General features: G+C 34.7%; 1 protein-coding gene across 2 annotated transcripts in view; it reads right to left on the bottom strand.

Moving 5' to 3' along the window:
* Positions 1-27,221, bottom strand: part of Syt1 (synaptotagmin I) — a 194,982-nt gene that overhangs the window by 138,808 nt on the left and 28,953 nt on the right. For both annotated transcript variants that reach the window (XM_013020352.1, XM_013020356.1), the window contains exon 2: positions 3,562-3,746. In XM_013020352.1, coding sequence (XP_012875806.1) covers positions 3,562-3,746 — 185 coding nt within the window. The remainder of the gene's footprint in view (positions 1-3,561; positions 3,747-27,221) is intronic.

The raw sequence follows: 27,221 nt of genomic DNA, 5'->3' as shown, positions 1-27,221 counted from the left end.
TAGGCTATGGAATCCCATTGATTTTTTTAAACCTTGGTTGAGAATAAGACAATAGCCCTGTCAGAGAGGGTGTGCTTAGAAAGTGTACTTCAGGTAGTTTGCCTTCTTGGAAGATTTTAACTTTTACAAATAATAGCAAATTATTTAATGAATATTTCTGTCTGAAAAGTCTACATGTGTCAATATAGTTACAATACGATTATTTGTTAAAATACTTCTTCAAAACTTTTAGAAATGATAATCTATGTATCATGTTTCAGCCTAGTAAGCTTGACATGACTGAGATATTAAATCTTCTCTTGCCTAAGTGTTTCTTTTTTTAAGAATAGAAGGTACAAGACCATCTCTGCAATTATTCTGCATAAAAGTTTTGAAATTTTTCATGCTACTATTTATCCTAAAGCGATGAACTCGGTTTCCATGCCAAATGCTAGGCTTAGGCAAGACATTTCAGATCTATTAAATCAGTGCTATTTTTTTTCCTTATAGAAAACAATTGAGAAGAAAAGCCTTGTAAAGTCAGCAGTTGTAACACTAGGCATAGCTTTTTCGTGGTTGCAAAAGCTTTGTTGTAAACTTCAGGCCTTCTTTTGAGTTTCTAGGATTTCGGGCTCATACATACAGTTTCACGTTCAAAAGGTGTTTGGAAGGAACATTTGTTCCTTCAAAGTCACACCGTCTGGAATGGGATTTGATGAGGCACACTGAAAAGGCAGTACAAAGGGACTAACCTTTCTGTGTCTATCAATGTAAAACTTGAGCTTTCTAATACTGCTGTATTTAATCCTGGTTAGGAATGTTTTAAGAGGAAAACACTTTATGTCTCACTTCCCCTGACCCCAAATCAATTTAGTTCAGCCTCTTGATGTGTGTCAGAATGGTATGCCCTTGGCTGTGGAGCCCAGCTGGCAGGCCAATAAATGTATGTCAGCGTTGACTTAGGGATGTTTAGTAGGAGAGAAAACCTACCGCAAGGGACAGTCCAGAACAGTCATGAGACACAACACAGATAAGGAGGACATAGAAGGAAGAAATAAAAATTAAAATATCCACACACATTAGTGAAAACCATGGAGAAATGAACTTTCCAGACTTAGTACTTCACAAGATAATTACTTCTTTCTCTGCATGTTTAGCATTGCCAAGTTTCAAGATATAAAACATAAAACCTTTAACTCTTAACCCTAGGCAACACAAATATACTACCTATAGTTAGTTTTGCAATCATTGCTGAATGTTTTGGGTGTTGGCCTTAGTTATAAAAATTTCCTAAATAGGCATCTAGCCATGAACACTGAAATTTGAATTTCTATGATTTTGGTATGGATTGAAATGGTAAGAAGTTATTGATTGCCCGGGAACCTATGTGGTTTAAGAAATCATATCTAAAACTTCTCCTGTTTTCTTTTTTATTAAGAGAGGCAGGAACTTAATTTGTCCCCCACCTCCATGTTCACTTAAATATTGTGCTTAATATTTTGAAAATATACCTTTTAACAATGATTTTAATTTGCCTTTATATTGTTCAGAACTCATTACTAATTACTCTTCCAGTCTTTAATGGTAGCATAAAGTATTGTGTATCATTTGGGTCTGTTTTTATTTATTTCAATTATATTTCATTCTGTACATTGAATTGTCATATAAGTTAGAAAAAAGACCTACCTTATGATGTACTCAAAGTGATAGAAAACACTTTTGTGAGTGCTTGGAATTCTAAGTATTTTAGCATAATAGGTTCCTAGAAGGTAGTATCTTAGTACTTCCTTACTTGACTCATTTTCTCTTTCCTTCTCCAAAGGAACAGGTGATTGATGCAAAAAATTAACCACCATCAATAGTCATTTATCCATGGTACAACAGGGGTAATAAACACTTGCACTATGTTATAAATTAGAATCTTACATGATACAGAACAAATCCCACAAATTAAAAATATAAATTTCTTATCCTAGAATACAACAGATATTGATTGACATTTCCTAGAGCTTACAATTGTTAATTCAAGGACATAGCAAAACCACATTTGAATTCCATGGTAAATTATGAAAATGATAGTATTGTATATTCAAATTATTGTTTTTAAAGTTACTGCTAAAATGGCATGCATATTTTTCAGTCTATGAAGGAGATTATTTCCACACTTTAGCTCCCAATAAACGGTGTAATGAAATCTGTGTCAAAGTATTGAAATGAAACAAAAGCATGAATCAAAATTTCAGGTTCTACATTAAAAATTTACCAAAGAGAAAAATCCTAATAAGCTGTGTGTAGTTGAATGCATACGTATGCCTTTGATAAGTGATCAGAAACTATTAGAGAAAATGAAGTGTTGCTACTCCAACCAAAGCTCTCCTGATTCTGAATATGGACACTACATCCATTCTTTACCTCTGAAACCAAGCAAAAAAGAAGGGAAGGGAAATGAGTTTCTATGAAAGTTATAATTATATTCTAAAGGGTCTTTGAGAAAAAGACTTTAAAACCCTAACTGGAAAGAGAAGTTTAGTGTCCTGAGTTTGTAGCTAACTAAAAAACTACAACTTTACCTAAAATGCCTCTTTCAAAACTTGATTCACTTGTGCTTAAGGAGAACCACATATTTTATGAGATCAATGACTACCAAGTAATACCATAGGATAAACAGATAAAAATTATTGTATATATTGCTATTTGGAAATAAACAGAACTTTTGAGTCATCTGAGGAGAAATATTGACAGTTATAAATGTTGTTTCTATCAAAAATCTCCCATTTACACTTTTATATGAATTACATGTTCCTTAGATATAGTCAGTGTAAGAGTTATTTCAAATATAAAAAGACATTTCATTATTATCATTACTAATAGTAACCTTTGTCTTGAATTCACCTGTCTAGTGAATTTAGGTGAAATTACATAGCAATATAAAGGAAATCTGAGCATCTTCCTTAGGCTCAAGAAAATAACCCAGCCACATGGATTTAGTAAGCAGTTATAGTTTTAGTTATGGTCTCTAAGTAAGGAAATACCACTTTTACTTTTCTGCTCTCTTATTCTTTTGGACTGGCTCTTACTTCTTCTCCTGATATAATTCATTATTTTTTACAACTAGTTATTGATCTGGAACAAAATGTAGCAAGCAATGCTACTGTTCATCAATGATATGGAATAGCTATAAAACTCACTTATTTAACAATGGCTATCAATAGTGAAAAAGTTAGAAAGATAACCTTCCAAATGGAAAATGATCAGGTTCTCTTTATTCTGCTTTTGTGACTCTAAACCCAGCCAGACCTGGTTAAAGAGATGAAATAAAAACCATCAGGCATTGTTTGTTACGGCAGACCCAGGATGCCATCAGGATGGTGGTAAATGCTTGCTTCCTACATATATGTCAAACACACCATGACTCCTTGGAATGTTGAGCAGTGACTGAAAACATTAGCAGGCATCTCTACCACAATGACACATAGCAACAACTTGGTTATTTCTATAAGTTTCTGGCACAACATAATACTACATTTATTTGTTACTTCTCAGAAACATAATCCATGCATAAATAAGGGCTATGTGTTTTACCTGATCTTTCATGGTCTTCCCTAAGTCTTTCACGTCTTTCATATTAATGGCATTCTTTCCTCCCTTTTCTTTCCCCTTCTTCTTGTTTTTCTTTTTGAACAAACACTTCTTGCAGATACAAAAGCAGCAGGTCAGGACTAAAAGGACCGCGACTATGGCTATGGCTATTAAGGCCCATGGTGGCACTGGAAGAGAAGAAAAATAAATACCACATTGGTAACAAGATATCAGTAATAACACCTTAGATGCACAGAGCAGTCTCATGCTTCAGTATATACCCCCATCGTGGTTTGTCCATGTTGTTTCCCTGCCTGAGGGGTTCTTTGTAGTCTTTTCCCTTAGCGCTTCCTTTTATGTCACGCATTTGTGTTCCCTGATGTGCCAAGCTAGATTCCTGTTACTGTATCCTTTGATTTTGTCTTCAGAGCACCACTCCAGGATTTGACCTCTGATTTTTTTTCAATCCTGGCTTCCCTTACTTAATAGCTGTGTCATCTTGGGCAGGTCTTCTAACATATCTTTTACTTGAGTTTCCTCATCAGAAAGTAGAGGTAAAAATGACAGATCCCTCAGAGAGTCCTTGATGAGTATTAAATAATAAGGTGTAATGGTTAGTATAGCAAAAGCTTAATAAATATTAACTGCTAATACTCATCTATCAAACACTAGGCTTCATGTTAGTATGTTCTATGTTCTGGCATGGTAGGAGGAATAGGCATTGATCATATACACAGAAAAGTGCACCTAAGACCAGACCACTTGTGAAATCTAAAAATAAGTGTTGGGTGTTCTGAAAGTTATTATGTGATATATCAGAGTTGAGACTGGCTATGTATCAGGTAGCTCTTAAACCTGAATGAGTTCAAGCTTGACTTAGAGGATGTGTGACTCTGGTCAGATGTTTTAAGTATTCTGACATATTTTTCTTCCTCTAGGAAGTAAAGATTATATAATGCCTATTTTATCTGGTTGATTACAAGTTAATATACTGAGATGCTGCCATTTCACATGTAGCAAGAGCTTAAAAACTGTTAGCTCTTATTTCTTCATATCCATGGAACAGACTCAACTTCTGTATGTAATGTTTATAGTACATAAATAGCCATTAAACACAACCACTGATAAATATATAAAAAGAGGCTCTGATGGCTCAGGCCTATAGCCCTAATACAGCAGGCTGAGGTCCATTTTGAAGCCAAATGGGGCAGAAAATTTCATGAGACTCTTATCTCTAAGAGTAGAGATTCTCTGAGTAGTTTTACTCAGAAAAAGTAGGAAGTGGTGCTGTTGCTCAAGTGGTAGAGTGTTAGCCTTGAGCAAATGAAGCTAGGGACCAGTGCTCAGGCCTTGAGTTCAAGCGACTGGACAGGAAAAAAAAATTTTTAAAAAATATAGAGGAAGATCTGAAAACAGAAAAATTCAGGAAAAATGCTGAAAGGGCAAGAGAAAGGGATGATTTTTTTTAAATAAAATAAGATAAATAAGATTTATAAGCCTGCTAAGGTTAATAAAATGTGTATAAATAAATATACTTAAATAAACATTTAGTTTTTATTATAGTTGTCAATCTGGCATAAGTTAATAACATGTCTTATTTGGTCTCCCTTGCACAATTTGCTTATCAAAACACAATTTCATGGAAACATTTAGGATTTAACTTTGACTAGAAAGGAATTATTCATGATTCAAATCCAGCTATTGAGATTAATCAGAAGTAATTAGATTTGTCTCTTGTAATAAAAAGACATTGGAAAAAAAGACGTTGGATGCTGAAATGATAAGAAAACCTGTAATTTTCTCCAAGGCACATAAACATCATTAGTACCAATGATTGTTGAACACAAGTCAGGAGTACTCTGATAAAGTAAAAGCACTTGAAATTAACCTCTCTTCAAACCAAAGAAAACCCACTCTTCCTTGCTTTCCATCTGCATTCAGTTTTGTAATGAAGAATATTCACTCTGCAAAGGAAGACTGGATACTATCTATTAGACTTAAGGACATATAAAATTTCAAATTTTCACCCATGGAAATACTTGTGCGAATATTATAGATAAAATCACCCTCAAAGACATGTCTTCTCTCTCTTTTTCCTTCCTTTTCTCTCTCTCTCTTTCCTTCCTTCTTTCCTTCCTTCCTTCCTTCCTTCCTTTTCTCTTTCTTTTTTTGTTGGTCATGGGGCTTGAACTCAGGGTCTGGGCACTGTCCCTGAGCTCTTTCACTCAAAGGTAGTGTACTCTATCACTTTGAGCCACAAAGCCACTTCCAGTTTTCTGGTGGCTAATTAAGAGTCGTTTAAATAAGGATACAGGTTGACCTGCTGCAACAATGAGAAGTACAAATCGTTATGTAGAGAACGAACTTTACAACTTTGGTGGGGGGGCGGGGAGGATTGGGGGGATGGGGGAGGCTGGGAAGGGATGGGAAGGGTAAACAAAGGAGGATGCTACAATGCTTGATAAGAAATGTACTCATTATCTTGCCCATGTAATTGTAACCCCTCTGTACAGTATTTTCACAATAAAAAATAAATAAAAATTTTAAAAAAAGAGTCTCATGGACTTTCTTGCCCTGGCTGACTTTGAACCATGATCCTCAGATCTCAGTCTCTTGAGGAGCTCAGATTACAGGTATAAGTCATCGGCGCCTGGCATGTTTTCTTTATATCACCAAACACATGCTTGTGAAAAATTTAAAATAATGTAAGCTCATAACCAATAATATTATTCATATTATTTCATTGAAGAGCTTCTACCTCTGCTGCTCTAGTTGAAATCCTGCCACACATGGGAGGGTGACCATATGTTATTTGCAGGTAACACAGCATTAATAATGACCTTTCATTTTTGAATCTAGTAAATATTCTCCCAGTTTGACTTTTCTGATAGACTCTCAAAGAGCTATATTAAATTATATAAAATAAGATGAAGATAATCTGATAGATTCATGCACACAGAAAAGAAAATAGAGGAGAAAAGCAAAAGTACATTATTTAATCAAGAGACCTTAAAGAGATAGGAATATGGAATTATAGGAAGGAATCTGAAAAAGTGCAACTAGAAGGCAATTTCAAACCAATCACTGACAAAAATTATTTTATGACCTTTATTTCTTAAAGAATGCTTGTAATTGAGATTTGCTTTCATTTACCCCTCGGCATACTTTAATTTTAATTTTGAATATGCTATATTGAATATAACTAATATAACTTTCCCTTACAAGTTACTAGTACCTTTATAGAATTTTTGAAAATTTCTTAATGTAATTGTTTTGTCCATCCACACAAAAACTTGATCAGCTAACATAAAGAAACAGCCATTTTAATATATATGGATTGAATCCTCATATTAAAGATTTATATTGTTGCATGGAATAATCATATTTGAAAGTTGACAGGTTTAAAAAATAATACCAACAGCACCATACATTTGAAGAATTTATAGAAATATTTCAGGAAGCATAACTCATAGACTATGCTCTGGATGAGGTGAAAATATGCTTAACAACTATGTTGTAGCTTAAATTTATTATTTTTCAACATTCATAAAGATTTTGGTTCATTATCACTTCAATTTTATGGATAAAATTCTAAAAATTGAGTAGCTTAAGAATATGATTTTAGATCGTTGGCTAAAAAATGTGTACATTGAAGATATCTACATATGAAAAAACCTCTGATCTAGCTTTGAGGTCTCTTTAGCAGAACATTTTATATGAAAAAAGTCCAGTAAATCAAATAAGATGCTGCCAAGAATGATTTATTTAATATGAAATATACTTCCATCAAAATATTGCTACTGGCAGAAAGTTACTGTTACTGCCACCCTGGCATCATTAAATAGAATTTAAAAATAACTTTACCATTTAACTTGAAAGCTTTCAGTAGAAAACAACAAAGTGAAATAAAAACTGTATAAAGAAATACTATTTTCATTTTCTAGTTCATGAATCAATGTCACATTAATATCATTATTATTTTACCAATATGTAAATTAATGCACGAGAATTAAGTCAATGGGAAGTTAATTCAACGCATCTGATGTTTAAATGCAGACATGATGGCAGGGAGAATGGATGCTCAAAGACTTTTATATCCTATTCCAAGTTATCTTAAATAGCGAGAGAATTCTCAAAGATAATTAAGGATCTAGAAATGGGATTATATTCTGGATTATCTGAGTAATGCTAGTATAATCACTAAGGTTCTTACTAGTGAACAAAAAAGGCAGGAGTCTCAGAATCAAAGAAAAAGATTCGAAGATGTTGTGATGCTGTAATTGAAGACAAAAAAAGGGGACCCTAAGCCAAAGAATGGAGGCAGCCTACAGAAGCTAGGAAGGGGAAGGAGACAAAATCTCCCCTATGCCTTCAGGAAGAAATCAGCCCCAAGGATACCTTGATTTTATCTCTGTGAAACCCACTGGTATTTCTGATCTTGAAAACTAGAAAATAGTTTGTGAGATTTTATGTAGTAATTTATTAAAGCAGCAACAAGAACTCAAGGGATACATAGAAACTTGTCACCTGTGTTTCATATAGATAACTATACAGCTAGGTAGTACACAGTTGGTGCACTCCTGTAACCTAAGCTACTCTGACTTCAGAGATTGAGAGGTTTAAGGTGAGGCCAAGCAAAAAAATCATGAAAGCCCGTGTGGAAAATCGTGGAAAATTGTTGGAGATACAAAGTCTCAGGGTGTGTGGCTCTTTTTCTCTTAAGGTTTTCTCCAAGATAACCTATCTAAATAATACTTCTGAATGAAGATCCTGATTACATCATCCTACGTGAAACTCCCTTTGTATTGTTTCCTTCTTACATCTTTCTGCTTCTTTGTCTCTATCTGTATTTTCCCATTGCTAAATTTTTCATGGGGTTATTATTCTAGGTGGTTTGTCAATCTCACACTGTCCAGTGTATGTTTTCCCACACCTTAAACTTTCTGTCCCCTCTCTTGGACTCAGTCCTGTATCCCATTGTCCACTGAATTCCCCATAAAAACTCTTTTAGTTTCTCCTTTAACCAGTTCTGCAAACTAAGTAATTGGCTTCCACCAGTATTCATTGGACACTGAAATAAGGTAGATATTTTCATTTCCCAATCCATTTGATTAGCACTGCTATTTCTTCTTCAATGTGTTCTACATTTATTTTATATCTACTTGTAAAGTATAGGCTTGCTATTATCTGCCATATAATTGCCTTTTATGTTACCCATTCATTGCCACCAAAGCTTTCTAGTTCCAGAAAAATTTCAAATTCTTCTGACACTTGGCTTATTCTACTCATCTATCTTTATCTTTCATGGCCTTGCCATACCAAGCTCTATCTTAATAATTTGTTGGATTCATGCTTGACTGTTTAATTCTCCCCCCATATTTTTCTAAATGGTATTTCTTCTTTTTTTTGAAGTACGCATCTCTTGTTTCTTTTTTCTGCAGTCATTTACATGACATTTACTTCCAAGCTTACCACAGTCTAAGCGCTGACAGATTTTAAATGAAAAAATATTTTAAAAGTTCTACCCCTTTCACAGTGTAAATACCATGTGTTCTATTCATTGGGTGGTTTCCTTTGCATTGGTTTAAAAAAGATGCCTTATTTTAAGTTTATATAAATGTGGGCAAGGCTTTATATTTCTAGCTCAATTTCTAATGTATACCTTTGTATTAACTCTCAGTTGCATTTTCAATCATATAAAAAACTGTATTTTTCTCCCTGGAAAATAGAAGCTTGTAAATATACATTGGTGCTAGATGGTTCTGCAAATAACCTCAACACAACATATGCAATGCTGTTGCTATGGTCACTACAAAAATTCAATAGTAACTTCAAGCATTTCATACCTTGGACATATATCTCTTTACTTCCGCGCCTCACTGTGCCACCAGTATCTCTATAATGAATTTTATGAGTAATTCGGCATAGAAATGCCTTCTTATATTTACTGGAACTCTTTGCCAATTTGTAGTTTTACCCTAAGTAATATGTCATCTTTCTAAATCATTATAATGATTCTGCAAGATGTGCAATACAATATGGAAAATAATTATTTTGCGATTAACGACTAGGAAAATGGATCTATTTTTCAAAGCCCTGCTTTTGAAGCTGTTTATGAATAATTTTCAAAAACACACAAGGATAATCACGTTTCAAAAATTTGCCAAAAACCAAACCAAACAAGCCTTCTATTTTAAAGTGTTTTCTAAATTACAGAATGAAAATGGGGGAAAAAAGAAATAGTAAACACATGGATTAATGTACTTATTAGTCACAGCTGGAGATAGAATAGGAGCACAGATTAAATAGGAATTTGAAAAAGGGTATAAAGTCATATAGAACATAAGTCAGAATGAGGAATTTCTCACTATAGGCTTAAAAGGATGTAAATTATGTCTATTTTAAATTCTTGGGGATTAGACAAATTTAATTTATCCTCACTCTTCAAGATTGGAGTATGAAACTTCTTTTCATACATACTCCTTTTAAAATATAATAAAAGCAGTGAAATCTTCATGGGAAAATATACACATTTGTGTACATTTGTGTGTGTGTGTGTATGTGTGTGTGTGTGTGTGTGTGTATGTAAATTTTTACGAAATGGCTAGTGTATTGTACCCATCAAGTTTAGGGTGCCCTTGATCTAGAAGACTTCATATCTCCAAATTAAAACCTTTCCCCACAGCATCATAGTAAAATTCACCAAGACTCTGCAAAGGATGTGTTGGTGTCACTTCAGCTTTCATTTGTGCAGGGGTTTGACTGAGAAACAGAGACTATGGAGACAGATTCCTTCTTCTGAGAAATTTGAAACAGGAACTCCCAGGAAAAAGGTAAAAAGAAACGGGAATCAATACAGAATTGATAGTTAGTGGAAAGCAGTATGCCTTTGGAAAGCTGAAGTAGGAGACCAGTTTGGGCTACATAGAGAGACTCTTGTCTCAGAAAAAAATAAATAGAAAGAATCAGTGGAGTAGAAGGACTGAACAGGTTGTGGAAAAAAAACATAAAAAGTTCAAGGGGGCAGCATGGAAGAAGTGAGTTTTGAAGTGAACCCTGAAACCTTGCTTGCTACAGTGAAAATAGTGTTTTTGGCATTCTTCTTTCTTCCCTGCCTGTCTTATTTATGTTATCTTCTCTTCCTTTTATCCTTTGAGTTTTAGATTCCTTTCCATGTAATTTATTAACCAGTGATTACCTTATAAAAGGAGCGTTCAGTGGATTACATACTTACAATTTTTATTCAGTTTTTAATAAAAACTTAGTAAATAAAGATGTTTTCTTGTAGGACACTAACTTTCTCCAAATAGCTTTCAGAACTACTTTTTTGTCTTTGGAGACCAGTTTGGGCTACACAGAGAGACTCTTGTTTCTCACAAGAGCCTAGGCTGGCATTGAATTCATGCTCTTCCTGCTCAACCTCCCCAGGACTGGGATTACAAGCATGTATGTACCACGCACCTGACTCTGAATTACTTTCTTTTTGGGGGGGGCTTGAACTCTGGGCCTGGGCGCTATCCCTCAGATCTGCAGCTCAAGGCAAACACTCTACCGCTTGAGCCACAGTGCCACTTTCAGTTTTCTAGTGATTTATTGGAGATAAGAGTCTCACAGACTTTCCTTGCCTGGGCTGGCTTTGAACCACTATTCTCAGATCTCAGCCTCCTGAGTAGCTAGAATTACAGGCGTGAGCCACCGGCGCCCAGCTGAATTACTTTCTTAAGAACACAATTTACCTTATTCTCAGATAGTTCTATTTCACTTTTGTGATTCAGAGAAGCAGGAAATAGGAAGGGACTCCTGTGCAAATATGCTGCAGAAGTGACCCAAGCCATTGATCCCTGAAGTTACCTGTGGCTTTTAGGGCCAATAGATTGTGGTAAATAAACACAAAGGAGAGACTCTATCATGCTCATTTGGGAGTCTGTTTTATCCACTGGCATGCAACATATTGGAAGAATGGTAAAAAGGTTCACATAAAGAGTTTATACAGTCTACTTGGATAGATTTCACCAACATTCAGGAAACTCTTGAACAATACTTCAGCACATCCTAAGTTCAATGGAGTTTCTTGCTACATTCTAATTCTATGTAATCAGAGCAATCGTATTCTCCATGTTAAATAATTGCTTGTTTAGAATTACTCTGAAAAACATGTTTAATTTATTAAATTTTTTAATTTAATGGGAAATCTGGCTCTCTTTGGTCCTTAAACTGTAAAAAAAGCAGAAAATATCACAAAATTTCAACAAACTATATATTACTTAAATATGCGCAAAGCCACAAACTACTCCTTTATATATATATCCATACATACACACATAAATGTATATGTATCTATGTATGTTTACATAGATAGGTAGGCAGATAGATATTTTTACCAGACTTTGCATTCCATAATCTGATTTCAGTATTCATGGTTCTGTTGAAGAAATTCATATCCTCTACTTAAAAACTATTAAAAGTTACTGACATTTCTCCCTACATGCAGTGATTACTCTTGATAACAAAAATTACTTGACTGAAGGCTATTTTATCAGTCCATGCAATAATCAAATAATTAATTTCATAAAATGTCTATAATAATAATGGTCTGCTTTAAACGATAAGGCAAAGTCATCCCTATCTTCACAGTACTGGAAGGTCTGAATTTGTCCTGGAAAATGAGGTTGGGTCTTCAGGCACAGATAAGGCCCAGCACAACTTCCAGAGGATTTAGATAAGGCTGTAGTCACTAAGAGCTTGCTAGCTGATGCTCCAGGGAGATATGTGCTCATAAACAGGAAGGGATGCCAGGTAAGTTGTCAGCAAAGGCGCTTCAGTAGCTAATCAGTTTTGAAGCCTTTGGAAGTTTGTAACAGGTTTCAATCATTCTGTGGACAGCACAATTTTGTGGATACAGGGACATCCATTTATCCTATGAAATTTGTAGCATGCCTCCCTTGAGTGCTGATTTCTAAGTTCAAAATTGCAAAACAAGTTATGACTCAGTTGTTTTCTCCCCTAGAAAAGTTCTTCCCAATTTTTATATTAGAAATCCTCAAAATAAGCAGCTCTTGGCTTCGGATCCCATTCATAGTTGGTTTTGTTTGTATGCTTTGAACTGGTTAAACACAATTTTTAATCTGTTTTCTATCTCTGGGAAAAATGCCCAGAGGGCAACAAAAATACAGCTTAAGAACTGAACATGACTCTGGTTGGTAACATACAGATAATTCAATATTTGAGAATCTTTTTGTTTCTTTTCTAAGCAATTTAATGTTATTAAGATTAAATTCAGTTATAATAGAGGTAGTTATGTTCCTGGTCATTTTACAATTTAAGGCCATGGTTACAAATGACAAATAAATGAAGCTTGCCACTTGAGCATATTATCTATATTTTGGAAAGATTCTTTCTTATTACATGTACTCTGTTTATTCTAGAAATAAGTGGACACATTTTTAAAATTCCCTAGAACTTGGAGAGATTTGATTGTTCTGACAGGAGAATTGTATGGCTGCTGTGCCTGAGTGGAGAACAGGATGTTTGAGTCTTTTTAGTCATGAAAGAAGAGTCAGACTCATTAATTTCATTACTACATGAAGTGACAGGTAGACAACAGTGAAAACAAAGCTCCTTGTTTGTCTGGCTATCCACAGGACATTTCCCCTTGCTTGTCCAGTGGAGCCTTACTGCTAGACACCAAACACTAATGTTCCCCTCAAACTGTTGTTTTCTCTCAATAGGTCTCTCTCCATGGAAATTTTAGCTGTCCATTTCCCAATTGGAAACATTGTTTCTTCTTTGTATTTTCTGGCTCTCAGATTTGAATGTTCATCTTTATTCATCCATATTTCCCATGATCCTTGTTTTATTTTTTGGCCTTTATTTTCCTAGGAGCTTAGCTATGTCAGTCAATCTTGTATGTAGTAACTTGATTTTGTAGTCCTGTTTGTTTTAATATGTAGTTTCTACTAAGAAACTAAGCTTCCCCCTTTTTAATGGCCCAAATCAAACATTTCCACTTTTGAACAGTATTAATTTTGTACTAAGGGAAGCAAATAATGATCCTGTTTTGCAGTATTTTATTTTCAACAGTTAAATAACATCTTCTGAGGTAAATGTTTTAGCCCAGTAGTAAAGATGTTAGTTGCAAGGTTGTTCACTTTGTTGTCAAAACAGTAGATGTGCTTGACCACACACTCTTGATCCTATAGTATATATTTCATCAACAACAGCATGCACATAAATGCTGCTTTGTTCCTCTTCAAAATTAGCCAGGTGTTTTAAGTTACTGAAAAACCTATCTTGAATTCAGCGCTTAACCAATAATTATTTACTAGACTTTTAAATTAAAAAAAGATTATATTAAGAACTAACTGACTTAAATTGCATATTTTCACCCAATGATTTATGAAAGTGCTTGGGTTAACATTTCACTTAGTCTACATTATCTTCATTCATGATGGCAAATTTAAGGTACTGTAAATAATATGACTTTTCAAGGATCCTTGGGGAAATAAATCATGGCTCAATCACAGGCATTGATATTTGAGCTGTGAAGATCTTTGTATTAGTCCAATGGCCAGCAGAATTTCTGCTTCAAATCAATAGAGGTAAAATTTAAAAGAAATACTTAGGATCTCACTGTTTGGTTCTTTATTATTTACATTGCTCCAATGGAGATGATTTATTTATTCACAGAGCATCTTTACTTTTGCTGAATCTGCTCACAATTTGCTAGAAAACAAAGTTAGGAGCTCATAATTTCTTTTTGTAGCGTTGACTAGAATTGGAATATTATCTGAACGTTAAAACAGTAAAATACCCAGAACAATTTCTTAAAGGATTTAAAGTTGTGAAAGTTAACGTAGGAAATAGCTATTTCATTTTTAAAGCATTCTTCAGTATAAGTAAAAATGGTCAAGAATGTGGTCACTATGCAAACAATAAAATGTTTATATTCTTATAGGATCACCACTACTAGCTAAAGAAAATAATTATCACACTGTATATTTCTGTCTTCTTAAAATTCTTTGAAAAACTCTAGTAGACATATTAATGCATTTCATCAAATTCCTTTGAAGCAATGCAAAATTTTGGATTTTACTCATCATAATACTTTACAAGGAAAGAATATAAAATGAGGAATTCAGTGAGCTGATATGGATAAATAGTGTGGCTAAAGGTCATATTCTTTTCTCTGAAAAAAGATGGATTTAATTTCAAATTAAGTAGTGTTGAACAGAAAGGAGGAAATTAGGAGAGTAGTGGTATAATTTTAGAAAATTCATGAGAAAAAAACAGAAAAAATTGGAGAGTGCTACTTTCTACAGAAAAATCTAGGCATTCACTTAGAAGGTAAAGCTAAGAGAGTGACAAGTAGTAACAGATTGCATGAGCCAATTTCTTTGACAATAAGTCTTTATGTTTTCTTACGTGCTGGAGACAAATGGAAGTTAACTTAAGAATGCATTCCTAGATATTCAGGAGGCCGAGATTTAGGATCACAGTACAGAGCCATCTGGGCAGGAAAGTACATGAAACTCTTATCTCCAATTAACCACAAAAAGCTGGAAGTAGAGCTGCAGCTCAAGTGTTAAAGCACTAGCCTTGAACATAAAATATCAGTGACAGAGCCCAAGCCCTGAGTTCAAGCCCCAGGAACAGCACCTTTCCCTCTGTCTCCCTCTCATCCAAATTAAAAAAAAACAGTATGCATTCTTTGGACATTGTAAGTGTAACCTAGGTTAGCTACCTCCATAAGCCTGCATTCTAAACTTAATTCTGGGTTCTTCTAAAGCACATATGTTGGCTTATACCTTGTTTGTTTCTATTTATTCTGTATTTTCCTTAAGATGCTTGATAAGTAAGTTAGACAAGAGAGAGAAGAATATAGTACAGTGTGTAGGGGAAGCTACCTGGAACTATTTTGTCCTTGGGTGCTTTTTCAGATCCACTATGAAGAGTTCAACTTGTGAAGTGGGAAAGGAGGGGGTAAGTAGATTTGAGACTGTGTAGCTCATTTCCAGAGTAGCTGTAAAGATATTTCAACTTTGACAGTGCTTAGAAAGTCGTCAGAGAAAGCAGCTGGTATTCCTAGGTTCTCATTTCATAAGAAGGCCAGCTCTCTTATTTAAAGGACGGTCTGGGGGAGATGCTCCACTTCACTCTGAAGAATACAGACGTGAAAAGTAGTAGGATGAGTTTAAAGTTGGGTGCTCTTTCAGAAAGTCTCAGTAATGTGTGGAGTTGGACATGTGGCATGATTGTATAATAATTACTGGAAAAAGAAATCCTTCTGGCTCTTTTCCTCACCGTAGTCCCCACTAAGCAACACTAAAGATTTTATAACAGCAGATGCTAACACCTACGGCTGGAAAAATACGAGAGAGGTTGGAGGAAAAGTTAAGACTTCTATTTCTATTTCTTCAGAAAGTTAAGATAACTACTACTTATTTTGAGATGTTTTGTAATTTTCTGGGCAAAGTTCCCATTATGCTATAACATGAAATAGGATCTGGGGGAGAAATAACCCCCCACAAAGTATAAAGAATTTGTTACCCACCACTAATTAGAATTAGGATCAATATCAGATGGTGCAAAATAAGTTCCTGTAGTGGCTGGAACATAAAGATTGAGTGTCTCCATACTATTTTGTTATGAAACAACACACAGATCTGCATTTCTAGATTAGAGAAGATTTGATTAATTGGCCTCATAGCGAAGTTATTTTGGCCTAGTGTCAGTATAATTTGATTTTGAATTAAATGAATGTTTATGGTGAACTTTAATAAGTGTGAAATTTAATAAGGAAAACAATAAAAATCATGGAAATCAATTATAAGATAAAATATCATTTCAATTCTTTAGGATATACTAGAAAGTATCAGAGGTATGAAGTCAGAGTATTATGAATTTAAACTCAGAGAATCTTTTTTTAAAATTTAAAACAAAAACTTCATTTATTTGTACAAAAAGTAGAATGATGATACCAAAATAATAACTGGGAGAATTACATGGAATGACAAATATGAACACCTGAACCACAGACAAAAGTAAATAAATGCTCACTCTCTTTCTAGGTTTAAATAGCAAGAAATACGTTTTAAATTATGTTCTAAAAGTATTCCTTGATAATATTTAAAATGGTCAGATCCAAACAATAAAATTATACAAATTCTGTGGGCTCCCAGTACAGATTTGGTTCTATTTGCCTTTCCAAAACTTAAAGGAAAAGCAAATTAGCCCAGTGTGATTTCTCTCACTTAGAAGGAATGTGCATAATTTGGAGTTAATCAAGAGTGTATTGAAAGCATTAAAATCTTAGACAATGGAGTCTACTAGACTTGTAAGAGAATTAAGAATCTGTTCTCCCTTTTTCAAGAAGGGCAAATGAGAGGACATAAACATAATATAGCAGCAAAGCTTACAAGTCAGGAATAAGGAGATAGAAATTGCTTAACTTTAAGAATTGTTTTTTCTCAAAGACTTTTAGAAAGAATAGATTAGGCACCAATCAAATATTTTAAGCAATGTAAGTAGTAAGTGGTCCTGTTTTGCTTTGACACCACTTAACCCTGTCCTACTGGGTTTTGGGCCTATTGCTCTGAAGTGTAATAATATACCTGGTTTTTCTGTTTGACAAATCTGTATGCTAGTATGCCCTTTAATCCCTTAATGACCTTCATATTTTTGAAGGTCAATGTGAGCTTTATAGGCAGTGATGGAATGTACGAGGAACTTTGTAGAATGGCTGGAGTTCCAACAATGAGGAGATAGATCCCTGGTTTATATCTAGCAGTTCACGGGGCAAGCAGAAATACTTTAATATAATATACTAATATAATAAAAGCACTCTTTTCTCATTTAATAGAATAACTTAAGGGCCTAGTTTGTTTTGAAAACAAGACTTTCTGATGAAAACAGAAAAAAGTTTCCTTAGAAAGACAATCTAAGATTGCAAATATACAAATGGAAGTATTACGAGCTTCAACTTTTGAACAGATTTTGATTCCTGGATGAAGAATATAGAGTGGAAATAAACGTAATGAGGTTTATGAGCTACAAGTTATCTGACAAAGACTACAGGAGATGTCCTCAGTGCTTTAAATTAGCCAACACACATAGTCTCAGAGTGGAAGTTCAGAGTGACAGAACATCACAAGAAAAATAGGTTCTAATACCTGACTCTTCTGTTTCTGATGGTGTGTGTGTGTGTGTGTGTGTGTGTGTAAAATTAGCCACCAATAAAAATATCTTCTCTGTCAGGATTCTGTAATGCTATCATTGTCTATATTATCAGAAGATGTAAGTCTTCTCTTTCCATTGTCTTATTTTTATAAGACTAATGTAAGCTCTATGTCTAAAGATGTCAAATTCAGAATATACACTAAAGAGGGGACCAATTTGAATGTCAGTTACTAGGCTTGTAACAGTACAAAGAAAATCCCTTGCAAATTTAGGTCTCTGAATTATAGTTCTGGTGGAACTACAAACATCCTTTTGTATGAATCTCACACATTCATACAAAGGAAGTGTTTTCCTTTAATCAGAAGAATGTAAACTGATTTGATGACTTCAAAGGAGAGGATGGAGAGGAAGCCAGGTACAAATGAATCAAAGTGATTTATTTTAACCATTTACTTAGTTTTATGAGACAAAAGCTCCTGTTTTCCTTTAGTGATATTTTTCCATTTTAAATCACTAAAACTATGCATTACTTATCTAACCAAATTCTATCTAAATTCCTCATAATTCTACTGACACAAGTTCTTTCATTTCATTTTGCTCTCTTGTTGGTGTTTAGACACCTATACCACAGCACAGGTAATTTTCTATTTAGTCTTCTTATTATGAATTTTCCATGTGACATTAAAGACTTCTACAATTCTTTCTTTTAGTTTTGGCAGTACTAGGGTTTGAAGTAGAGGCTTTATGCTTGCTAGGTATACTCTACTACTTAAGCTAAGAAGCCTTTAACCATTTTCTTCTTCAGTAACTTTTAAGGTAAAGATTTTATATTTCCTTTCCTTTCCTTACAGCTTTTCATTGTTGGGATCACAGTTGTATATCACCATAGGTAGAATATTGTTTAAGATGAGGAAGGAACCAATAACTTTTGCCTGGGACTTGCTCAAAATTCTAATTTTTGAATCTTCCTAACCTTCTCCTCTTGAGTAATAGTGGCTGGGTTTACAAGCAGGATCCCATAATCATAAAATGCAAGTTAAAGCTGATCATGGTGGTACAGGCCTCTAATTTCAGCTCTAGGGAGGCTGAAGTAGGAGGACCAAAAGTTCAAGGCAATACTGGGCTACACAGGAAGAGCCTGTCTCAAATAAAAAGAAAATCAAGGTAAGTACAAAGGAAAATTGTATGATATCTATTTCCCTACACCTAGCTGAAAAATGTAGGTTATTTATGACCCCACTTAAAGACTATTAGTACTAGGGGTAAAGGCCATGTGACTACTATCTCCTGGGCCATACACCTTTCTGTCTTCCTCTGACATGAACGGTACACAGAACTTACTGCTTTTCATTTCAAGACAAGGGGACAGGCAATTTTTTTAGATAGGACTCCAAAGACATTGGAAATAAAAGTAAAAATAGATAAATGGCATTCTATAAAAAAGTAGCAGCTTCTGCACAGCAAAGGAACTAATAAGCAGGATTAAGAAAATGGAAGAAAATATTTAAAACCTATATATTTGACACGGTATTACTATCCTAGAATATATATGGAACACAAAAAGGCAAACATCCCAGGCCCCAAATAATCCAGTTAAAGATGGTCTAAAGTACAAAATTAACACTTTTTGAAAGAAGATATACAAATAGTCAACTATAAGAAAACATAATCCATCCCATTAACCATGTAGGAGATAAGTTTAAATCATATGAGTGATCATCTTACCATGGTTAGAATGTCTGTCATCAAAAAGACAAATTCAACAAATTCTGCTGAGGGTGCTCAGAAAGAGGAATTCTTCTATAACATTCATGGAAATATAAATTATATATAAATATAAATATTGCATTCATTGTGGAAAATAACATAGAGATTCCTCAGAAAAAAATTCTCAGAAAAAAATTATCATGTGATTCGGCAATTCCACTACTGACTATAAATCTGAAGATGATGAAATTATTACACCAAACATACATGTTTACTTTTATGTATATTGTGGCACTATGCATAATAGTAAAATATGGCCTCAACCCACATCTTAACAGTGGTTGAACTGATACAGAAAATGTACTATCTAGCAACAGTGGGATATTATTCAGTCATAAAATAATGAAATTCTGTGATTTGCTGCAGCATAGATGAAACTGAAGGTTATTCTGTTAAAGGAAATAAACTAGGCTTGGAAACACAAATACTCATGCTTCCTCAATTATGAATAATAATAAGTTGATCTTGTAAAAGTATAGAAAGGACAAGTGGTCACTAGAGATTGGGAAGTTTTGGGGGAAAGGGAAAGTATACTGAATAAGGTGTCAAGACAGAAGGGATGAATTAGTTCTGAATTTTGTCTACTATAGAAGGGTAATTACTGATGAAATAATCTATGATACATTTCAAAATATACAAGAAGAGCATAAAATTCTCAATGATTAATTCTCAATGATTAATATTTGAAGGCATAGATATGGATTTTGCCCTGATTTGATTATTACATATGTGCATATACATATATACATAATGTTTCTCCATGTAAAGATGCAGAAATATTATGTCTTAATAAAAACAAGAGACCAACATTAGCATTAGCTTTTATTTTCTTCTTTTGACTCATTATGTACAAGCAAAGAATTTTCACCTCTTAAAGGTCATGGAAGGAATATTGAAAAAATGGCACATTTCTAAAAACACAAGTGGTTCATAGGAAATTCGTCTTCCCTCCCTCTCTCCCTCCCTGCTTCCTTCCCTCCCTCCCTCCGTCTCTTCTTCGCTTCCTTCCTTCCTTCTTTCCTACCTTTTCCACTTAATAATGATTCTACAGTAGAATAATTATGAAATATTCCTAGTTTTTTCTTGTACTGAGCCCAAAACACAAAATTGAAGTAACCACCGGCAAGATGATAACTAGATCTAGATAGTCTTAAACATGCAACAAACCATTTAATCTATTCATGATTGATAATCATGAAAACCAAGCTTTGGGTGATCAAACTTGCTAATCTACTGAATTAGGAGACTATGAAGGGACTATATTTCTATATGCCAATTAGTATCACTTTCAATTACAAGTTTGGAAGTGAATTACTATCCTATTACAACATGTAATATCTTCTCTTTAATTTCATAATACTGAATTTTGATACATGTGGCTATTTATTCATTAAGGCAAAATTTGACAAGATTGACTTTGGTTCTCTAACTTTTCAGGATCATCTATCATGGCTAAGGGCCAGGAGCACACAGAGATCCTCCTAGCAGGTTGCTAGAAGCAATTTGTTAAACACAATCTTCACTGTAAATAGGGCTAAAGCTTATATGTAGCAACCTTTGATTTGATATTTCCTAAAGTTAATTTAAAGGTAAACCAAAAAATACCTAGAGAAAAAGTTAAGTACTAACATACTTGTGAATTAATTTTGTAATATTGCTACACAGAGATAAATTTCAAATGTAGCACAAGTGAAAAATAGGAATTAATTGATTTAGGCAGACTGCATATTTCTACTGATTCAAGCAGAGTAATTGACATTAAACTTTGAGGATTCTTTTTTTTTGAAAGGTTGAATTGGGAGTCTTTATTACAAAGCCAGTGACTATAGGCAGACACATGTCCCCAGAAAACTTGCAGCCTCAAATACACTTAATACTGTTAGAAAATGGAGCCATGAAAATAGTATAGCAAAGAAAGAACTGAAAAACAGTAGCAACAAAACAGATCAACTCCAATGGAGAGTCAAAGTGGGATTCAATGACCTGAGGATAGTCAGCAGACACGAAATAGCGCCTGAGCTGGTCTAGGGGCAGGGTCACAAGGGAGCTTTGAGAATGATTCTTACAGTTACTACATTTTTAGAAGGATGCCTATTTCAAAGAGGACTGTGTATCTCTCAATCAAAAAACAGTTGGTTATAGGTCAAATTTTTTTTTACAGATCTTGGAACAATTTCATAAAAAATGTATGTTTCTATTCTTTGATTTAATCAACATATTCAGGAGAATTTGTAATTTTGACTTATATAACTCACATAGGTTGGCAGAATATATCCATCCAAAAAGTAATAGCTTGATTATTTGAATGTCATTCTACAGGAAGCACAATAGCAAATAATTTACAAAATATTTCTTGATTATTAAAATTGATTTGTGGCTACAAGAGTTTGCAGGACAACAAAGCCTCATATTTCTTTCTGGTTTTTTATTTTCAACATTGAATGAACTTGAATTGTAGTATTTAGAGGGAATTAAATACATCTGTGTTGTTAAAAATTGGCATTGCAACCATTAATACGGAAAATGTATGACACAAGGCAGAATTTTTTGTTTGTTTGTTTGCTTGTTTCTCTCCCTGTCTACGTGATGACATTGTAGAAACTGGTGGTAGTCATCAGCTTTCAGTTTTCAACTAGAATTATGTTCCAGTGCAAATTGGAATGAAGGAAGTACCATGGAATGAAGGAAGCTACTATATTCATTTGTGCTCTAGGTATGTATTTTAACTAAAGAACTGTTTAAAGCTGTGGTAATAATAATCTAAATAATAAATGATTATAAGCGCTTCCTATTAATATACTTCACTGTACATTCAATTATTAGGTGCTTATATACTGTGGCTTAGCAAATCCTTGGTTTCAGAAATTTATATTATCCACTGTAATATGTGGCAAGCAAAGAGATTTACCAGTGTACACCAGGCTTTTCTCAGTAGAGGTAAAAAGATTTATTGAGATAAAATGCATATACCACGAGCAGAAGAGAACCTCTGTTTAGAAGTCCACTTCTAATCTTCTGCAAAGCATTGCTCTGATGAAAGATGCTTTAGTCACTCAAATAGTCACCCTACTTCACTGCCTACCAAAGGAGTGCTAAATTTGTTCAGGTAACACATAAGGAACTGTATACTTGAGCATACAACTCCCTTCCCCAGATTTCAGGGTGAATTATGATCAAACTCAATCAGTTTTAGAATTCCTTTACTTTTGATTAGTCTGGGCTTGGGTATTCAGACCACATAATGCTAATAAACGGTAACGATAATCTGTGGTGAAACTCTGGAAACTATTTTCTTCCTTAATAAAAGAAATGGGAAGATCCCTTCAGTTCTAGTTCCCTACCTTTCTATTCTTGTTATGTGACCATCAGATGATATTATATTTAAGGTACATAATATTGCATCACAGTCAATATGCATTAGTAAAAATGAACTATGCAACTTGAGGGTAGGGTAGGAGGGGGAAATGAGGGAGAATGAAGGAAGGGGTAGCACTGACCAAAAAATCATGGTACTCATAACCCAACTAATGGAATTGTAACCCCTTTGTCCAACTACTTAATAATAATAACAATAGTGTTTTGTCAGTAATTTATTAGTGTTATCCTCATTTTTTTAATGAAAGCTGTCTCATTTTAGAAGTTTAATTATAACCATGATTTTAACTTAAGAACTTTAACAGCATAATTTAGTTATTTTTTTTTGAGGGAAGGGGTTGACACGGGAATTTGAACTCAAGAACTTGGATATCAATAAGAAATGTACTCATTATCTTATTCATGTAACTGCAACCCCTCTGTACAGTATTTCTACAATAAAAACCATATAAAAAAAGAACTTGGATATCCTAAGCAGGTACTCTACCAATTGAGCCCCTTTTATTTCAATTACATTTTAGATAGAGATGCACGTATTTTCTAGGGCTGGCCTCTAACCTTGATTCTCCTATCTTTGCTTCCTAAGTAGTTGTGAGTAGAGGTGGAAGCCACTGGGTTTGATACAAATTCCTAACTACCATGATAGAAGTCTCTAATAATAATGTTTTTTTATCATCTATAATAGAGCTACCTAAAGTTACCTATGTATGTATATATCTATGGATGAATCAATCAATCAATCTATCTATCTATCTATCTATCTACCTGTTAAGAAAAACTAAACGTTTGAAAGTGTTTCCCAAGCACAGAGGCAGAGTTTTCCCTAGCCCACAGAAGAGTAAAGGATATTTTATAAATGGCTAAGCCTAAGGCCTCAATCATAAATATCTCTGGCTGTACTCACTTGGGGCGAGACAAGATTGAGCACATATTCACCATGGAAGGAAAGAAGCAGGTATCAATAGCCCAGAGCTATTTACTTCATGGATACTCAAATTCTATACATAGACAAACCTCAGGCAATGCATTCAGACAATGACTTTTATTATCCATACAAGTACCTGTGAGTATATCCAGCACTTTTTATTGGAAGACTATTTTCCTGTCTGTGCTTATTGATTAAATGAGGTCGTTGTAGACTTGGTGATTTTGGACTCACATTTTTCTTGCCATAGTGAGTTCTATTTGATTTCTGGGAGGGCATGTGCATTCAATGCACCTGAATTTGGATTTTTGTAGTTTTAGGTAAAATTTCATTTTCTCCAGGTTACTAGCTTTTGTTTTGTGAAAGCACCCCAATTCCTCTCTGGGAAAACACGACTTCCTCATTCCTGATGAAAGTAATTTGAATAGTATTGGTTTTGCTTGCCTTTGTAAAAGATGGGTTTAAAATTCTGGTCTGGTGAATCATGACATTCCGTCTCCTCACTCCCTGACTACCTCACCTGAGTCAATATAATGTAGTATTCAGACTTGTGACTATTGTGACAAATGTCTTGACTCCTGACTACCTAGACAGGACAATAGAAATGTAGAGATTTTCTTGTCATCTTTGCTAATCTATTTTTACACTGAGCACAATGCGGGGAGAGGGGCACATGGTAAACACACAGTGTTTATTTGTTGAGTAGATTGGAAAGAAAGCACTTAATGTTGAATCAGTAGGCTGACTGCATCTAGCCTTGAGGTGATAGGCAACCACCATAATGTGGAGGACTTCTCCCTGTGGGAGACACTCAACGTTGGAAAAAGCAGAACTCCAAGATGTAGAAACAACAGGCCCTTTGCTGGGCCTGTTGGCCTTGTTGTCACAAGGTACTGTATCTACTTCTTTCTTCTCATTTTATTTCATTTTTCTTTTTCATTGGTTTATCATTGGCAATCACTGTCTTTGATTCTGGTATCCTCCGCCTTGTATATAATTTATCTGATTTGGGGAAGGGAAGAGGAATAACAAAATGCTGAAAGGAAGACAAAGGCTGACCCATTGCAACAATAGTCACAAGACTTTAAGTTGGAAATGAACTTTACAACTTGTAGGTGGGCGGGAAGGGGGGAGGTATGGGGGAGGGAAAGGATAGTAGGGGAACAACAAAAGAGTGGGTAATAGGGCTGGGAAGGTGGCTCAGTGGTAGAGCGCTTGCCTTGCATGCCTGAGGCCCTGGGTTCCATTCCTCAGCACCACATAAGCAGAAAAAGCCGGAAGTGGCACTATGGCTCAAGTGGTAGAGGGCTAGCCTTGAGCTGAAGAGCCAAGGGACAGCACCCAGGCCCAGAGTTCAGGCCCCCACAACCGGCAAAAAAAAAAAAAAAGTGGGTAATAATGTTTAACAAGAAATGTACTTATTACCATACTCATGTAACTGTAACCCCTCTTACAGCATCTTGACAATAAAATTTAAAAAAATTAAAAAAAGAAAATAAATTCTGATGACATATGAGTCTTAGGATACAGCTATGTAGAAGTTAAGATAGGTGGGTACTTGTGTGTTGTAAAACACAGAAAATTTCCCTAAACATTTATTCAAGGTTGGTTTCCATCATAGGCTATGAATTCACAGATGAATCATTTTATTACTTGAACTCTTTTAGCTCTGAAATGTTAAAATAGAATGAACAAAATCATATCATCTTAAAATCCCTGGCTTGAAGGTTTCATTCACAAATATTTTATTACTAGAGTATATAATCTGTACTGCAGCAGAGATATACTATAGTTTTACATGATAATTACTTTCAAATTTAAAGATTTAAGATGTCCACTTTTCCTAGAGGCTGACATCTGATGGTAATTTAACTTCAGTGATTGACCTAAGGAAGTCTTTGACAGGAAGATGAAAAATACATTTACTATTGGGATTTTTTGTTAATAAAAGGTTTTAAGAACAAGAGCTAAGAACTATGTCATATTGGGAGGTCCATTATCATATAAGTCAGGCACACCCAACAGTGATTCTTTCTTTTCTGGAATGAATTCTAGGAATGTTTAGTTCTTGCCTTTTATCCTCCTTATATCCATAAAGTGGTACTCACATATAGATTATTTATTTATTTATTATTTCTTTATTTTTGTCAGTCGTGGGGCTTGAACTCTGGGCCTGGGCGCTGTTCCTCAGCTCTTCCAGCTCAAGGAGAGTGCTCTACAACTTGAGCCCAGTGCCACTTCTGATTTCTGGTGGTTATTTGGAGATAAGAGTCTCACAAAGTTTCCTGCCTCAACTGGCTTTGATTGGCGATCCTCAGATCTCAGCCTTCTGAGTAGTTACGATTACAGGCATAAGCCACCAGCGCCTGTCTATAGATTTTTATAGCTCTAACTATAAATGATTTGTTTAACTTTAGGCAAATGCATTTCTCTAAAATGGAAATTATACAAGTTGTCATGTCCAAAACGAGCTTTACAACGTCGGTGGGGGGGGGGGGGGGGGAAGGAGAAGGATTGGGATGGGGGGGAGGGGGGAGGCTGGGAAGGGATGGGAAGGGTAAACAAAGGAGGAGGCTGCAATGCTTGGTAAGAAATGTACGCATTATCCTGCCCATGCAATTGTAACCCCTCTGTACAGTTTGTTCACAAATAAAATAAAATAAAATTAAAAAAAAATAAAATGGAAATTATGGTAAACATCCATTTTATAGGATCATTTGAAGAGTAAATACGATGATTCAGGCAAAGTATTAAAAAGGTACTGAATTAATGGCAATTATCATTATTATTACATTCTCTAGATTTCAACTTGTTTCTTTATGAGGGCTTTCATGAGTTCCAGGTTTCTAAATTTACCTTCTTCTGGTTTACAGATGCACCTTTGGTATCTGGGCCTCAAAACCTTGACCTTTTACATCTTAGCTTAATTTTAGAAGGAGGTTTTATAAACTTCTACTGGATTGAAGAGTCTTAAACTTAGTTTCTCCTGAGCCATGTACTTAAGTTTCCCATTTTGCTCTATCCAGTGGAGTAAATTCAGCCACATGATTGGGCTCCTGTTGTTGGCTGCCTTATTACCTGCCTGAATTTCTCTAAATTATCAGCCACTACTTTCTATTTCCTTCCATCAGGTATTTACTATTTTCCTCTAGGTAAAATGTCTTGTTGCCATTTGTCTAGAAAATAAATTATATTGGTCTTTTTCCTTATGCAGAATTGGGCTGCTCGTCCATTTTTATACATATGTACATTATGGATAGATTCTCCCATATTCTTTGAAGGGATTTCACCCTTCCAGGTCATTAGACAAAAGCCTTGGCAACAGGTGAAGAAAGTTGCACAGTAGTTATTCTGCAACAACATTGACAGTTGTATGCTTGAGAAATAAGCAATGCTTGTGAGGTAGAAGATGGCGAAAACA

The sequence above is a fragment of the Dipodomys ordii genome, unplaced genomic scaffold, assembly GCF_000151885.1.
Source record: "Dipodomys ordii isolate 6190 unplaced genomic scaffold, Dord_2.0 Scaffold3, whole genome shotgun sequence".
Taxonomy (NCBI): Eukaryota; Metazoa; Chordata; class Mammalia; order Rodentia; family Heteromyidae; genus Dipodomys; species Dipodomys ordii.
The sequence above is the reverse complement of the archived record's forward strand: the minus strand, read 5'-3'. Positions and strand labels throughout refer to the sequence as shown.